This window comes from Oenanthe melanoleuca, chromosome 3 (assembly GCF_029582105.1).
Source record: "Oenanthe melanoleuca isolate GR-GAL-2019-014 chromosome 3, OMel1.0, whole genome shotgun sequence".
Lineage (NCBI taxonomy): Eukaryota > Metazoa > Chordata > Aves > Passeriformes > Muscicapidae > Oenanthe > Oenanthe melanoleuca.
The window spans coordinates 105,187,942-105,204,308 of NC_079336.1; the positions used below are offsets into that span (position 1 = coordinate 105,187,942).

Genomic DNA, 16,367 nt, shown 5'->3' on the forward strand with positions numbered 1-16,367 from the left:
CATGGTTTAGCTTGAAACACCTCACAGCCTAGGGAATCACAGAGCACTCAGGCGAATCTGTGCCATTCCCTCTTCCCAGTTTGTGTACATGCTGTTTATCAGGATTCCAAATTTATAGGTAATTCCAACTGATATATGATTTGGTGGCTCATCTCTGTTGTTTTCATAATTAAGTGCAAGAGGCAAATATATTCCATAAAGTTAAGATCAATGTGTTTGACCAATAAGCAGAATGAAGTCCAATAATGAACTACTCAATATTCCATGCAAAGTTTCCTGTAGCAAGGTGGATTTTGTTTTTGGGATGTGGATTTGGTTTGGTGTTGGCTTTTCCCCCAACCCCCCTCCTCATATCTTAAAGTATAATTTTTGAATACACACCAGATTTAAAAGCAAAAGCTTTTTTCTTCTTCATGTATGTAGGAAAAATTCTTGCAGTAACCCATTCTCAGTGGGACTCCTGCGTGTGTTTTTTTCTGGCTTTGAACCTCAGTGTGAAAACCGTCTAGACCTTTTCTAAATATAAGAAATATTTGTAGCTACAGTTTATGGTTTAAAATAAACCATAAATTACCACCCAGCTGGATTTATTAGAGCTTATTTGGGTTTGCATGATTCACACTATTTTTCTTGCTGCACGGTGTATGAACCAGTAGTTTCTGGAAGGCTGTGCATGGATCTGATGGTCAAAGTCCAACAAGACCAAAGACTGGAAGAGCTTAGCACAAGGTGCCTTTATTTCCACAGCATGTTAGACCTCTGCATCCTTGCTGCTGGCCACACTACAGGGTGGGTTGGCTCCTGCCAGCATGTGTCCTGATCTGCGTCCTTCCTCCAGCATCCTCAGTTCTGCTTCCCTTGGGAGCAAGATCCGTGGGCGCTAAAGGCTCTTTCACTGGCAGATCAGGACATGTAGGTTGTGCAGTCCTACACGGTGGCTGTCCCACGGGGTCCCTCACTTCAGGAGAGCCTGCAGTGGCACACCCTCGGGAGCGCTGATTTCTGGTGGCACTTTTACTCTGGAATGTGGTAATATTAGACAAGTTTAGGCCACAGTAAACACGTCTGAACAAATCCAGGTCTTGTTCTGTGTTGTGCACCAGCCAAAAACTATATTTAGTTGCTTTTCTCTGTGTTTTGCTGCCTAGTTATTTTTCTGCATATTTCACTGTTCTTTCACACACTTAACTGTTTTCTGTATATTTCTTAGTTTAAACCAGTGTTTATAACAAGTGCATGGCATGACTCAATTTTAAGTGTTTTTCAACAACTTATTAAGACCCCTCAAGACCACTAAAATATAAACTATACTAAATCAGAAGAGCTAAAAGCACAAAATACCAAAATGAAAAGATTCAAAATAACGGGGGGTGACAAGACTATGAAAAACCACCAATCATCGACTTTGGGGGGGCTTTTGCAAGATAGGTAAACACTCTAAAATCACCAATTACAAAATGCGTGATCGTGTAGACAGTAGTTTTAGACTGTATAATTTAAGCTGAAATGTAAACAATAAATCAGCTTCTATATAATCATATTAATTTGCTATCCAGAAGTCCTGTTTCTCCCACACTGGAAGAAGAAAAGTCACGCTTGGGCTGATGGACAGGAAAGAGGGAAGGCCAACACCCTCATTGGGTTGTTCCTTCTTCCCCTGCCACCCCCAGATGGGGAATTTCAGGCAGCAGAAAGAGATGTCCCCTGTTCTGGTCAGAATCCTCACGCAGGGCACGACGGAGGTGACACGGGGGTGACTCACTGTGGCTTCTCGATGTCCTCGATGCCTTCGGGAAGGCGCGCGTTGAGCGTCTCCGGCAGCAGGAAGGCCACGGCGCCGCTGCACACCGCGACCCCGCAGTAGGTCACCTCGGGCAGGGACCGCCACACCTCATCCAGCAGGAACACCAGTGGGGCCAGGGCCCCTCCCAGGCGTGCCAGGAATGAGGTGTACCCCATCCCATTCTGCCTGGAAAGGTGGAGACCGCCACAGGAAAGAGAGGGCTACTTGTATCATGTCAGACCTCTGCCCTTTCCCCCTCAATTTTCTCTAAGTGCTGAGGCTTTTTATCCCCGTTTTTTTCCTCTGACATTTTTTTTCCTTTTCTTTCTTCATATCTTCCTAAAATAATCATATTTCCCAGAGATCAACTGTAGCTGCTGAGAGAAATAGATTTACATCTATTATGAGAAATAAGCTGCAGTTTCACACTAAGAATATCTGCTCTAAAGCTGTTTCCATTTTAAATGTCTAAAACCCTGGGAGTGTTTTCTCATAGTAAGATTAGTGAGTCTTCCAATCTGCTTAGAGCAAATCCAAGTTCCTTCTTCTCCCAGGTACCTCTAGGCAGGTGGCATAGACTAGAGATACCTGTGAGCATTTTTGGTTCAAGGATGGAGACCTTTGAGAGGAGACCAAGAATAAGACCTAATTTTGGGGGGATGGGTGACATTTCACACTGATGACAAGTATCCCAGCACCTGCTTGTGCATATACAGAACAAGCACTGCAGAAGGAACCAACAATTTTGTCTTTGTCAATGTCTTTGAGCATGAAACATACAAACTGATCTGGGATGAAAAGTAGCAGATCACTGTGACCGCTTTGGTTTAAATGTGAATCCTTTCTGCAAGCAACAGACTTTTGAAAGCTAAAGGACTAAATGGCAGAGGAGGGTACTCTGGGCAGGAAGGAACAGAAGTGAAGCCACAAGGCCTGCTGTGATTCATGAGGGTTTTTTCAGACTTGCACAAAGAAATCAGTGAGGTGATTCCCTCCACCAGACTTAGCTATATCCCAACCTTTGCAAAAGCCAAATCTGGTGCTATGTTACCATTACTCAGGTATGCCAAATAAGCCTTTCCTCCTGAAAGGCCAGTTAATCCTTGCTTTAATATCATCCGATGTCCAAAAAACTCTCAAATATTTCAAGTTATTATTTTCAGGTTCTTTTAACAGTTCCCGACATTATCACAGGGAACGAAGATTTTACTGAGCACAGGTGCTTTATGGAGTGTAAAGATTTTCCCACACAGAATACTCCTCGCCTTCCCATTCATCTTCCTGTCAGCACAACCCAACCACCCACAACCCAGGTAAAAAAAAAGAGGTGGCTTTCTGCTTCTCTCTGTTGAGTATATGAAATCCCTAGGACCTGCTGGTTCCAGAGACAAGGGGCCAGTGCTGCAGGGTAGTCACCAGCACATGCGGCTGTGCTGATGGCCACGGCCTGAGGGCAGCCAGGTCCTAGGGATGTGCTCAGGTGAGTGGCATCTCTTACCTCACAATGGTGGGATAGAGCTCTGAAGTGTACAGAAACACAGTGGTGAAGGCAGCTTCAGAGAAACCCTTGCCCATAATGGCTACTACCGAACGCAGGGAGGTGAAGGCTGAGGGAAAGAAAAGGCATTTATGACAATGAGCTGCCTCTAGGAAGAAACTTCCATGTTTAAGAAGGGAGAAGGTTCAGTGCTCCCACAAGCAAAGCAGGGGGCTTCATAGTCCTGGAGCTGCAGTCTCCAAGGGTTGGATCTGTGGGTTTAGTATTAGCCCATCTGGGAGCTGAACTGATGGCAGAATAGCTGAACTGACTGACAGTTCCCATGGGACAAAGTCTACAATTAGGATAAGCACTGTGCCTTGCCATTGCTGGACCCCTTAGTAGTCACTTGACAGCGACTGGAAACCAGATATTGGGGTTGGCCCAGATTAGTGACCCTGTCTCACAGACACCCTTCAGGTGGGGGACTTCTCTACACAGAATTGCCTGTGGACAAATCATTGGCTGTCCTCCAGCATTGCACAGAATGGATTCCCTCCCCCTTTAGCAGGTTCTGTGTAGAGCAGAAGAGCATCTCACGCTTGGGGATGACAATATTGGCTCCAATGCAGACTCCGGTCAGGATGAGAGTCCACGCCTGGCTCAGCCGCCGGCCAACTCGGTTCACCAGCATGTACATGACCATCTTGGCTGGAATCTCAATGATGCCAAAGACAAACTGGGAGAGGTAGATGCTGAGCCCAAAGCCGGTCAGGTTCAGGCTCATGCCGTAATAAGAGAAGGCAACACCAAACCTGCAAGGAGTGGATGGAGATGGGACTGAGGGAAATTCCTCTGGGAATTTTATGTTCTGTGAATTTTCCTCCCACCCCCCTCCCCCGCTTACCACACTACGCCAGAACACAGAGAGATCTTCCTCAGGACTGGGGTCCTGAACAAACTGATGTAGGAGTAACTCCCTCTCATGTTTTTGTCTGTTGCCATCCTTGTGAGGGCCTGACAGAGAAGAAAGAAATCGCTCAGCTGCTGTACTTTAAGATACAGACATGAAACCCTAGACAGACTGGGGGCTTTGCCCTTCAAGCTTCAGATCCGCCTTGGATTTTCCATACATTCCGTTTGCAGAGCCACTCTCTGAGCATATATTGTCAGAGGCATGTTCTCCTGCAACTTTACAGATTGCCTGATTTAGATTTAGACCTCTTTTTCTTCTCATGGGTCTTTCTTCCCTCTCACCTCCATGCCCCGTGTTGCAGAGAGGTCTGTAGATAAATGGCAGATGGAAAAGTCAGTGTTGGCCAGTTTCACCCCCCCTCCTCATGTGGCTGCTTACTCTTGTATGAAGAGCTAATAGAGAGCTTTATGCTTTGTTCTTAGAAGTGCATTCATTTAAAGAATGATTTATTAAATAAAGTAATTATTTATCCATGTACTTGAGTTTGTGCACAAAGCCTTTTGGCAATTTATTGAGGGGTAAGTACCAGCAGAGTTAATAACTTCTACTCACTGTGTATTTACTCCAGTATCCAGTTCATGAGGCCTCTTGCCATGGCAAAAATGAGTGGAAAGACACTCCACCTAATGGATGGAATTTCTGGCCTTATGGGAGCTGAGCTGGTACTTTATCTTTAGGAGTGAATTTCTGCTTTCTAGAGCAAAATGACCACAGTGCCCTACAGACCACACTGCAGGCTAAGCATTGCTTCAGGTATCAAACAGAGATAAAATAGAGAGAGACAAAGTGGGAAAAGAAAAACGTGTATGGATCTCCAGTTTCTTACCTCTGGTGAGACAGCAAAGTCTTTCCTTCCATTCATTCTTGCACATCTGAGCAGGTGCCTGTGGGCTTGCTTCACTTTGCCCTTGGCTATGAGCCACCGGGCAGACTCTGGGACCCACCTGCAGGTGCAAGGAGAGGAGACTCTTCATGTTGGAGCTGCCTGTTTTCCACCCCATCTACATGGCATCTTCTTCTTGAGAGTTCCACCTCAGCTAAAAATAACAACTGTGCTCCATGGGAAAATTAGTGGGGCACCCTTTTGACATGTACATACTCTTTTACCCCTAAAGGCTGAGCAGGTTGAAGTTGCAAACTCTTATCAATTAAAACTGGCTCCAGGGAGTTTTTATTTATACATTTGTGCATTCTGGGACTCTTTAAACTTTGAAATGGTCAGATATTAAAACCATAATGTAGAAAGGATCCAGTGAGATCCATAATTTGTTAGTTGCTAAAATCATTTGTTTTTCACAATAATCACACTGAAGTTTCCCACTGGAACGGTCTGAGACCAGATCCCTACAATCCAATGTTTGTGATTCATGTGCCCTAAATCAGATGACAGTAAAACTAATGAACAACTGGTGTCACTATTTAAGCATGAACTGAAAATTATGTGTACATCAAAAATATTTGGAGAATTGGTCTTGTTGAAAGGAAAGTTTCCATCTCCTACCCACAAGCTTTCAATCTTGGGAAACATAAATAAGGAAAGATGTCATTTTGCACTCATTGCAAACTTTTTTACTCATGAGAGTAATATGATGCCTTTTGGTTGTCTAATGTCTCCACTGAGTTCTGATGTTGTGTAAATAATATCCACAGGGTGCTAAACTAGATTTTAATTCCATACTTCAGAGACTTTAGATTTTCTGCAATCACCGACCTTATGGGTGCTTGAAGACTAGAGTCTAATTTGTTGGAGAACTAATCTCCATAAAAGATGGTAAACTAAGAAGAAAAATCAAACAGTTATGATGAAAAGAGTGAGTCCAAATGCATCTGTGACTTTCAGCACTTCCAAGGACTCAGTTTTTTATGGCTGGTTGTCCCAGAAAGAGAGCAAAACAACTTTTAAAAAGTCAGCAGAACACATATTTTAGTTGTGTTGGACTTGATCAGTGAAATACCAGAAGTTACTCTTTACACTGTCAGTGAATCAACTTTGTATTCTAGTTTGTATTACTACATAGGGAGGGGAAAAAAAAAAAGGAAAAATTAAAATTTCGTTGATTAAATGAACCATCTCCCATTTTAAGGCTTAGGAGATGCCAAGTATTCCTTAAATAAGGCTACAGGGGAGAAATTGCCTGTAGAAAGTAGGAGTATTTGGCCCATCAAGATGGTTACACACCTGAGAAAAGCCTTGGGAAGTGCAGAGATAAATGAACCTGACCTAGCCTGAAGGTATCAGTGGCTTCCATGGAAAAGCTGGTGCCAAAAGTATTCTTCCCAGTGAGGTGGGGACAGAGAACGGATAGATTTTTATTATTTTGGCTTTAACTAAGGATTAAAGCCTGGATCTGGTTGTGTCTTTCTTTACTGGAATCTCTTTTCTTTACTCTGAGCCACATCTGACAGAGTTGGCAGCACCAAATCCTGCTTCCACTTGTCATCCAAATGCCTTAGCCCCATCCTGCCTCCTTCTTGTCCCCAAAACTGTGACATAACCTTGGTTCATGGCCTTGCTGGAGAGACAAAACCCAGACCACTCTATTTTTTCCAGAGCTGCCACATTTGGGCAATCCAGGTCCAGGACACAGATGAGCCCTGAGGTTGCCGAACGAATCCTAGGATGCATGGAGGAGGCAAATCCCAGCGTGCTTCCCTTCAGGTGGCTGCACTCACCACACACAGAGGATGCTCAGGAGGCAAGGTCCCGTCACAGCCACCAGCAGCCAGTGCCATTCCCGCACCAGGTACGCTGCCAGGGCCAGCAGCATATTCCCAACGCTCCAGAAGATGCTGCTCAGGATCCCAGTGAAGGTGCGGTGCTGGATGTCCACCCACTCCATCCCTGGAAGAGGGAGGCAGCATTCAGCTGGGACTTGTCCTGGAGGGGAGGGCCTGCAGGGCTTTTTGACAACGGCAAAGCAAAGCAACATGCCTGGTCTTCTCCTTCACAAAGTTTCACTGTTGGAAATATTTGGAACATTTCTGACACTGGGAACATTTCTGATATTTGGAACATTTAAGTGTTCAGTCACAGTTCTTAAGATCTTGCAAAGCTGTAAACCACTAAAATAAAACTTTAAGAAAAGAAATGCTGGACATGTGTTAAGAAACAGTGCTAAAATTACTCTTGGTGATGGAGATTTTTTAATATTCCATTCAAGAGCATTCAGTTGTTCTTCTTCATCAACCAGATTTTTTTCCCCTCTAACCATCTTGCCTGCATAGCTTCCCATTTTTCTGTCCACTCATTATTTCAGATTAAAGAAATATATTGAGAAGAATTTTTGTTCACATGGAATGCACCCAGAGCAGACAGTAGAACATGTGTAAAGCCAGAGGGGGTCTCCTTATTTGTGTATCTGAACTAAAAGCCAGTTTTCCTCTGAAGGTTGGACATCTTGCTACAGCCTCTAACAATTAGAAATGTCCTTTCCCAGCTCTACTATGACTTGCAGGAATCAATCTTTATAACAACAAACAAACACAGCAGGCCTTGGGATTTGTCAGGTCTTGTGAGGGCTTTTCCAGTAGTGAAACCATTTTAGCTTGATTTTGGCTAGATCTGCAAAAATCCTGGAAACTTATGCTGCAACTGTAATTGGTTCTTGGGTACAATGCTTTTTGCCCAGTATGTCCCACCTGTACCTACAAAATCATCCAGTGGTTTACTGGATATCCTGACATTTGGAGCTTGTTTTTTTATAGAATTATCTAAATCCTTCAGCTTCAGTTTTGCCTAGCTCTGTATGATTTTTTTTTTTTTTTGTAGTTCTTGTTATTGTAAAATGCAGATTGGCAGCTTAGGAAAACTGTGAGCAAACTGGGGAAGTAGAAACACCCTGTAAATGCCACACCGTCCTCTCGTGGTGAGGACAAGGCAATGCTGCTGAATTGTCCTAACAGTGTGTGCTAGAAAGGTGAGAACTTTGTATCAGAGGAAAGGGGCAGAATATTTGGAATATGGCTTGTGCTACTGATGATACTTGACAGGAATTCTGTCGGCTTGTTGCAAAAGAAGTACTAACAAGGGGTTGTTGTATTTTGAGAAGACTGTTAAATATTAATTAGATTAACAGCAAATTGTAATTCTGGGATCCTTGCAGGAGGGAAATTGCACAGGCAGCGATTTCAGGTTTCCTGTTCCTACCAAGTCTGCCCTGCCTGGTATTCAAGTCCCTTCCCACCCAGGAGCCCCCCCTGACAGTCACAGGCCCCTCACACTCACCCAAAGGCAGGACAATCAGGGAGAGGCCACTCAGGGCCACCCCAGTGAGGGTCCGTGTGATGGCCAGCATCCTGTAGGATACGGAGGCGGCGCTCAGCATCCCAAAAACCACAGAGCACACCAGGGACAGCTGGAGCATGGTCTTCCGTCCAAACCTGCCACAAGCACAGCTGGGGTTACACCTGTCACAGGAGCAGGGTTTGAAATGGGCAAACCAGAGGTTTTAGAGAAAAATTAAAGGATGCAGCATCCTGGAGAGGAGGAAATGGTTCTGGATCAAGCTGCCACAGTGGTGCAATTCCATGCAAAGCCCACCCCATAAACATTGAGACTCTTCAGTGGAAAGAGCAGCACCGCTCAGAACAACAAATCCAGCTCTCCTGGCCAACACCACCACCAAAAGCAGATGCCAGCTTGAAATCCCGTTGCTGACACATTCTGCTCCCTCCGGTGTCAGTGTCCTTCTCCCATGGATTACTCAGGACTGGCCACTGCCACCACTCTCAAGGAGAAGACAGAGCTATGACACTTCCACCCTGCTCTTTGGAAGGAAAACAAAGGAATACAGTTGTCAGCCCACATATGCAAATAGCCCTGAAATCCTAAGGGATTTCTGAGGAATCTGCCAGGATGTTGCTCCCCTGGGGTTTCCTTACCCCATTGTCCAGAGTCCTGTGTGGAGAGTGTGGAGAAATACAAAAGATCAAATGCACACAATGCACATATATAAACACACTCTCTCTCTCTGACAGATAGAGAAATCTGTCTGCACCTATTTCTACACAACCTATGAAAATCTAAAAATCAAAATGGAGCACAAGGTGTCAGTTTCCGGATGAACATCAGCACTGCATGGTAAGAAAGCTTAGGCTCAAACTGCAATAGTAGATTAAACCTGCCAACAGGTGATGTTCAGTCCACAAGGACCAAAATCTTGCTCTTATCCCAGCATTAGGGCTCTTCCAGTGGCCACCTTAGGATGGTGGCAGGAGCAATTGCTACAGGGGAAAAAGTGGCATTCCAAGACATATGCCACAGTAACATTCCCAAAAATAATAAAAAATTACTTCATTCAGCAGCTGATAAATGAATCTACTAGCTTTGATACAGGGAGTTTGCAGGATCTGCTTTGAAATTTAAGCTGAGACAGTTTGCAAAAGACATCATAATGCCCCTGGGTGAGAACAGGAAGCACCCAGAAACCCAACAGAACTGGACCCTGTTTCCAATGGGCAACTGCCCAAGAAAAAGACACATTTTTAAAATGAAGGTTTTCCTTGAAAATACAGTAAGGAGGATATAAAACCATATTATTCCCTGTAGGACTAAAGTCAGCTAATTAAGGAACCATTACTAGACTCTCAGCAAATGCACACTACCTGTTAGGAAAACCAGGAGTGAGCTGGTAGGGTTGAACTTCAGGGTACAGGGAGGCTGCTAGAAATAATGCCATTAAAATTGTCTTCAAAGAGGGTGGTAGGAAAGCACAACCTCTGAAAGATCTTAGAAAATACAATAAAAGGTGCAAACTGCACAAGCATGAAAATTAATAAAAAAAGCCATTTTCATTTAAAAAAAAAAACCCTAATCTGGAAGTCTGCCAAAGTATCATTGAACCAATTCAGTACAAGGACAAGGTACAAAAGGAGTCTTTGGAGAAGAGCAGACAATAACAGAAACAATATTTATGTATTTTTGCATACATTTGTTCACAGTGAAGGTTTTTGGAGGATTTACCTGGGTAAAATTTTTCAGTAGAGTAGTTCTCAAATCAAATATCTGTAATGGCTTAGGAAAAAACTGAACCTGAACAGTAGCAAAATGCCAGATGATCTTCCTCCTGGGGCACCAGAGATGAAATCTCTGTCTCACTGTTGACAAAAAGAAGTGGGATCTCATCTCTATCAGAGAAAAGGAAGGCTCCTAATGGGAGATCAACTTTAAAGGGGACATGTTTAATAGGGAACATGTAGGGGGGTGACATTTGAGGTTTAACCAAATGATTCTTAATTTTCCTTTTGCTTCCCTAGCCACTACTCATTGCTGTGTGGATGTTTGCCTAGAGCAAAACTGTGTTTATCTCTCATAATGCCAAAATCTTCCTACTGAGCAGCTGTGGTCAGCTCAGAGCCTCCATTTTAAATGAGAAGTTTAAATTGTTTCTCTATTTTAAATTAATCTGCCCAGAAATTTTGTCTTCTGGATGATTCTCTCATCCAGTCAGGAGTCCTTTAGCTCCTTCTTCAAATTCTCCACACTCAGACCTCGTCTCTGCCAGACTCAGCATCACCTCCCCACTTGCTCCCTTCCCAGATTATTTATAAATGTGCTGAAAAGCACAAAAATCCAAGCACAGGCCCTTCCCTTGTCATAATGGAGCACTTGCATCTCCTCTCTTCTTCCTGGCTTTAAATTATTTAGTCATGCTGAGACCTTCCTTCTTGCCCTAGGGCAGCTTAGTTTCTTAAGAATTCTGTTATTCTCTTTGGAGTTCTGTGATTCTGTGAAGGAGTTTTTGGTAAGGAGACTAAGATGGTGTCTCCTCTGCTGCCATGCCTGTTGATTGACACAAAGAAATTCTGTACATTTGTACAGCTTGGATCTCTTAGAAGAACCTGTCTGATCCTTCACTGGTGTGTCCCACCCCCCCGGGGGTCTGGCTCCACCTTTCAGAGAAGCTTCTGCCAATTTGCCTGGTGCAGACAGAGGTCAGGCTGCCTGGCACTCCTGAGACCTTATTTGGAGACCAGTTTAAAGCTGTTCTATCCCCAAGATGCTGTAGGGCTCCAGGACGTCTCCCTCCTCCTGGCATTTAGCTGGCATTCCTCTGGTATATTTCTCTCTGCCTTCTTTCTGTCAGCTTGTTCAAAGCTCCAGCTCCAACACCTGCCTCTGCAAATTAATTTATGTCTCACACTACAGTCTTTTTATTTCCAGGTGCTCCTTTTATGCCTTGATCCTCTGATGGCTCTTCCCCATCACAATCAGTTTGTGAAACAAATTACTTTTCATTTTCTACTACCTTGTGAGACTCTATTTTCTGCCATATTTTGTCTTGCTCCTTTGCTTGATTCTGAACTTCTCTCCCTCCAGCTGTGCTATAAAACTATTGTAGATGCAAAGCCAAGGCACACAGTTTGAAAATCAGCCAAGTGTCTTGGGTCCTTGTAAAAGTATACTCATATAGCCATGGGTAAAGATAGGGATGTAAAAATTCCCATCTGCAGCACTGAAGTCTCTGGATCCTTCACACTTCAGGTCCCCCCCTGTAATGATTTTGCAGTACTCTGTTATCTAGGACTTGCTGTACTCTAATTCCTCCCAGAGGAAGGAAATCAGGAAGCAGTTTCCCAATAATGAATAGGGTACAGGGAATAGCACATCCCAACTGGACTCTCTGTCCTCTGATGGGGTTTCCTGTTTTGCTGTTTGCAAAAATATTTAGTTTCTTAACTTATGCCCTTTCTAGGTTATTACTTGGATTTCTTTTTTTTTTTTTTTTTCAGGTTTATATTGTCACATCCCAACATTTAACCAGAGATGGCAAATTTTTTCCTGTTTTCTTCATTGCTTCAGCTCTTCCTTGAGGAATAAGTTCCTCCCTGCTTGCAAAGAATCTCCTTTACCCTGATTCTCTAGGAACGACATAGTCAGATTTTGTTTGCTGGAGACTTTTTTGAGCTATGGTAAGCATTTGCTCTGAGCCCCTCACTTGGGTGTCATTAGTCAATTTGTGTATAATTTGCAAGGAGTTAACACTTTCATCCTTTTTGTTCAGCTTTGTATGAATCAGCTTTCTCTGTTTTTAGACAGTTTTTTTTTTTTTTCTGGAACAGGTCTTGCAGACTGGATTTTTTTTTTCGTTTGTTTATTATTGCTCCTGCAGCAATTCTGACCACAGTCAGCAGTGCATCTGCCTCCTAACCAAGGCCAGACTGCTTCTCTGATCCGGGAAGCAATTACCGGCTCATTGATGCGGGAAGCACTTACTCCCTGCACTGCTTCCCAGTAGGGCTTGAATACGATTTCTGAGTGAGAGGCTGGATTCTCCCTTTGCAATTTTCTCCCTTCCCCGCCTCTCTGATTGCCTGTTTGTGGTCCCCTTTGTGGAATTCTGTCCGTGCAGCCCCGGAAGAACAGGCTGGGAGGGGTCAGACCTGTCGGAGAGGTACCCGAACATCATGGCCCCCATCGTGACGCCGATGAAGAAGAAGGTTGCTGTTGCCTGGTTCAGCCCACGCTGCTCACACACGAGATCCCACTGAAACACAAGACCAAAATGATACTCAGTGCCCAGCTCAGCCTCTGCTGCCTTCTCACACTCCTTCACTCTGGTGGTAAGACCATTGTGTCTTGAAGTTTGTGTCTGCTGTCTGATGGAGGGGTGGAATCCTGCACTAAACTGCACATCAGACAGTGCCAGAGGCCTGGAAAATGGAAAGCTGCATCTTACAAAAGTCCCAGTTATCCATCCCCCACTGTGACAGCTTCTCTGTGAGCACTTCATAGAATGACAATTGCAGAAGATGCTGAGTTGGAAGGTACCCATCAGGGTCATCGAGTCCCACTCCTGGTCCTGCACAGGACACTCCAAAAGTCCCCCCATGTGCCTGAGATAGTTGTCCAAATGCTTCTGGAGCTCTGTCAGGTTTGGTGCTGTGACCATTTCCCTGGGGAGCCTGTTCCAATGCCCATCCACCCTCTGGGTGAAAAACTTTTCTCTGATACCCAACCTAAACCTCACCTGACCCAGCTTCAGGCCATTCCCATGGATCCTGTCACTGGTCACCACAGAGAAAAGATCAGTGTCTGCCCCTCCTCTTCCCCTTGTGGGGATGTTGAAGACCCCAATGAGGTCTCCCCTCAGTCTCCTCCAGGATGAACAGACCAAGTGCCTTCAGTCACTCCTCACATGGCTTCTCCTCCAGACCCTTCACCATCCTCGTGGCTCTCCTTTGAATGCTCTCCAATAGCTGAATGTCTGTTCTCTATTGTGGTGCCCAAACTTGTTCCCAGGACTCGAGGTGAGGCTGCCCCAGTGCAGTGCAGAGCAGAGCAGATGGGACAATCCCTTCCTTTGACTGGTTGGTGATGCTGTGCTTGATGCACCTTAGGACATGGTTGGGCATCAGAAAACTTTCCTGGGTACTACACATGGAGAGTTCCCCATTTTCTTCTCCTGACCTCTGCAAGACCTGCCCAGGTGCCAGTCTCCCCCAGCTCCCTCTGTTGTGCCCCCGAGGTTCCCCTGGTGAGCCGGGCATTGGCAAGGTGCCCCACTGCAGTGAGCTGTTACACCCCTCAGCCAGCACTGGGGAATGTTGTGTTGATAACTGGTTTCCCTTACCCTGATCAGTTTCCTTGGAAGTTGTCTGTGCAGGGAAGAAGGAGGGCAGAGGGGAAGGAAAGGTCAAATACTTGCTTTTAATACTAACCTATTGATTTCTTACTGAGGAGTTGGTCTGAGCATTCATCCTAATTAAGCTAATGAACATATTTTATTTTCTTGGAAGTGCAAATATTACCAATCTCTACAGAATGCTGTGGTGAAGCTGCGAAGTTAATTTTCTCTGTGTGCAAATGGGACAAAATTTAATCATCAACCCAGACTGCAGCCTCTCTGACAAGACCAGCCAGACCTTAAGCAACCTTTCCTGCTACAGAAGCAGAATTCCAGAGAAAGCCACGGTTCCTTGAACAGGTCCTGAGGCCGCTGGCCCATGGGAGCAGCATCACAAGGCTCCATGCTGCAGGGTACCCTCCTTCTACCCTTTCCCTAAGGACTGCTTCACACCTTTTTCCCTGAACAACAGGAGAAATGAGGTGCAGACCCTATGCACACGTGACCCTCATCTCTGAGCCCCATGAAAGCAGGAGTGGTTGGATGGTGGGGAGGAACCACCAGCTCTAGTGTAAGACTTGTCCCTGCTCCCTCTGAGACAATCAGCACTATCCTTCTAATTCAACTGTGCCCCTTTTGCCTGACCAAACTTTCCCTTCCCTGAGACCTTGTGTGATTTGGACTGTTTTCCAAGGAAAGTAAAGCATTAACACCCAGAGGTATCACTGCTAGCCCTGGAAAAGTGTTTCAGAAGGCAGGTGGTTAATATTTGATGGGCAGGGACCTTTTGCAGGCTCAAGGTTATGGCTGGTTATGAGCTCCATCTCAGTAGAAGACCCTGAGAGAGAATATTTGATTTGGCATCAAGAGATATTGGTGGTAAGAGAAGAGAGGCAGCACAACCCTAGGGAGAAGAGGAGGAAGGTGGAGATCAGTGAGGAGGGATGGCCAAGGGAATAGAAGTTATAAAGTGGAAAACCAAGAAAGGAAATCAAGAGCTCATATGAAACCCTGACAGGATACAAACCTGTGCAAATGCCATGTGGCCCACACAGAGAAAATCCTGTATCTGTGTCTTTCCCCTGCCATATCACTCCCTCCTGAATCTCTCAATCATCTGGAGAAATTAAGATGATTATAATGAGAAATGTTGTCACCAATCTAAGCAAGATGAGATGCTCACAAAAATAATATTAATAAATGTTAGCTCCTAATACTGAGCTTCAGAGAGCTTCCCCCTCCCAGGACATCTTCTCTGAACAGGTCATGTCCACTGGTTACAATGCACAGATTCTCCTCTCATTCCGTGCACTCTGCAAACACCTCTCCATCTTCTCCACAACGCACAGAGCTAATTTCAGTTTTGGCTGTATCATAGGCCAGGAATTACCTGGGTGGAGATGGTGGAGGTGAACTGCGAGTGGTCATAGACCCATCCATGCTGGCAGTGCTGGATGATGGATTTGTTTTCTGGTGGCAGAGAGGAATTGAGCAGCAGGTGAAACTGAGGCTGTGAGAACATCTCACAGGAGCTGAAAGTGCCGTCAGGCTTCCGAGGGATGCTGATGAGCAGAACTTCCTCCGTGGTGAGATTCACAAATGCCTCTTGGTGTGGAATTGCACAGTGATGAGAGGGGGTAGCAGCAAGAAAATTGTGCAGCAGGAAATGCATAGGAAGGTTGATTCTTGGGAGGCAGAGCATAGCCAGGATCAAAATCTGGAATCTTCCAAAGCCTCCAATTTCCAGCAAGAGATCCTCAAATTTCATCTTTCCTGTGGAGTTTGCTCATTCAGAGCAGCTATGTACCAAGGAGCAGCAGCATGAGCTTGAAAAGCAGCCTCTGATCTTGGAGCTCAACTTCCCATGGCTTTTCATACAGCCATTTCTTTGGACTTTGAGACCTTGCTGAAACGTGTCAAAAGTCACAGTGGAACTCTCCACTTAGGGTATAGCCAAAGAAATTATCCCGTGTGCCCACAACACATCCTTTTCAAACAGGCCCAGCACAGGGCATCTGCTCTTTTTGGAGTCCTTTCCTCCTGCTGTGGTTTTGGAGAGGGACACCAGGCTGTGGGGAGAGCACTGTGAGAGCACTCTTATTTCCTGTGGGAAGCTCCTGCAGCAAACTCTGCCTGGTGTGAGCTGGTCACCAGCCAGACCCACTGGACCATGACAGATGCCTCTGGAAGAGCGATGGTGTCCCACTGTGTCAGGGCATCCAAGGACACCAAACCTGACTTCTGAGCACCAGCTAAGAGTGTTTTGGTGTGGTTTATGTCAAGCCCTTGGAGCAGGGAGTGCAGAGAGGCTGAGAGGCTGCCTGGAAGGGTGTCTCAGGATGGATACAAGCAGGGAGGTGTGCCCTTTGGGGAGAAAAGGTGGGTGACAAGACATGAGTCTGCTCCCCTTGCAGCAAGCCTGCTCTGGGCAGACTGGGCTCATGGGGATAACCCATCCCAGAAGGTTGTGTCGTAATTCAAGGGGCAGAGCGGCACACAGCAAGCAAAGCTACGACTGAAAAAGTAGAGCAGTGGAGCTGCTGAGGGCTTGCTCTAAGTTATCTC

At 45.3% G+C, this 16,367-nt stretch overlaps 1 protein-coding gene across 2 annotated transcripts; it reads right to left on the reverse strand.

Annotated features, from left to right (window-relative positions):
• Positions 1 to 708: 708 nt before the first annotated feature.
• SLC22A7 (solute carrier family 22 member 7) lies at positions 709 to 15,926 on the reverse strand. Of its 2 annotated transcripts, none has more exons than XM_056488406.1 (10): positions 15,193 to 15,926; positions 12,619 to 12,722; positions 8,462 to 8,616; positions 6,910 to 7,078; positions 5,063 to 5,180; positions 4,168 to 4,277; positions 3,861 to 4,075; positions 3,282 to 3,390; positions 1,763 to 1,969; positions 709 to 1,019 (listed from the first exon to the last, which is right to left on the reverse strand). In XM_056488406.1, exons 1-10 carry the CDS (start codon positions 15,568 to 15,570, stop codon positions 956 to 958), a joined length of 1,629 nt encoding a protein of 542 aa, XP_056344381.1. In that variant the 5' UTR covers positions 15,571 to 15,926; the 3' UTR covers positions 709 to 955. The 2 variants fall into 2 exon arrangements, with proteins under 2 accessions (XP_056344381.1, XP_056344379.1); XM_056488404.1 differs by having other exon boundaries at positions 712 to 1,019; positions 8,462 to 8,643.
• Between the last annotated feature and the right edge of the window lie 441 nt (positions 15,927 to 16,367).

What these genes read in the sequence shown, in the direction of transcription:
- SLC22A7 (XM_056488404.1), bottom strand. Translation starts at nt 15,570, where the DNA reads ATGAAATTTGAGGATCTCTTGCTGGAAATTGGAGGCTTTGGAAGATTC. An exon ending in TTCGGGTACCTCTCCGACAG is followed by an intron (nt 8,644 to 12,618) that starts GTCTGACCCCTC and finishes CTCCTGTGACAG; the next exon opens with GTGTAACCCCAGCTGTGCTT. An exon ending in CTGAGCATCCTCTGTGTGTG is followed by an intron (nt 5,181 to 6,909) that starts GTGAGTGCAGCC and finishes TTGCACCTGCAG; the next exon opens with GTGGGTCCCAGAGTCTGCCC.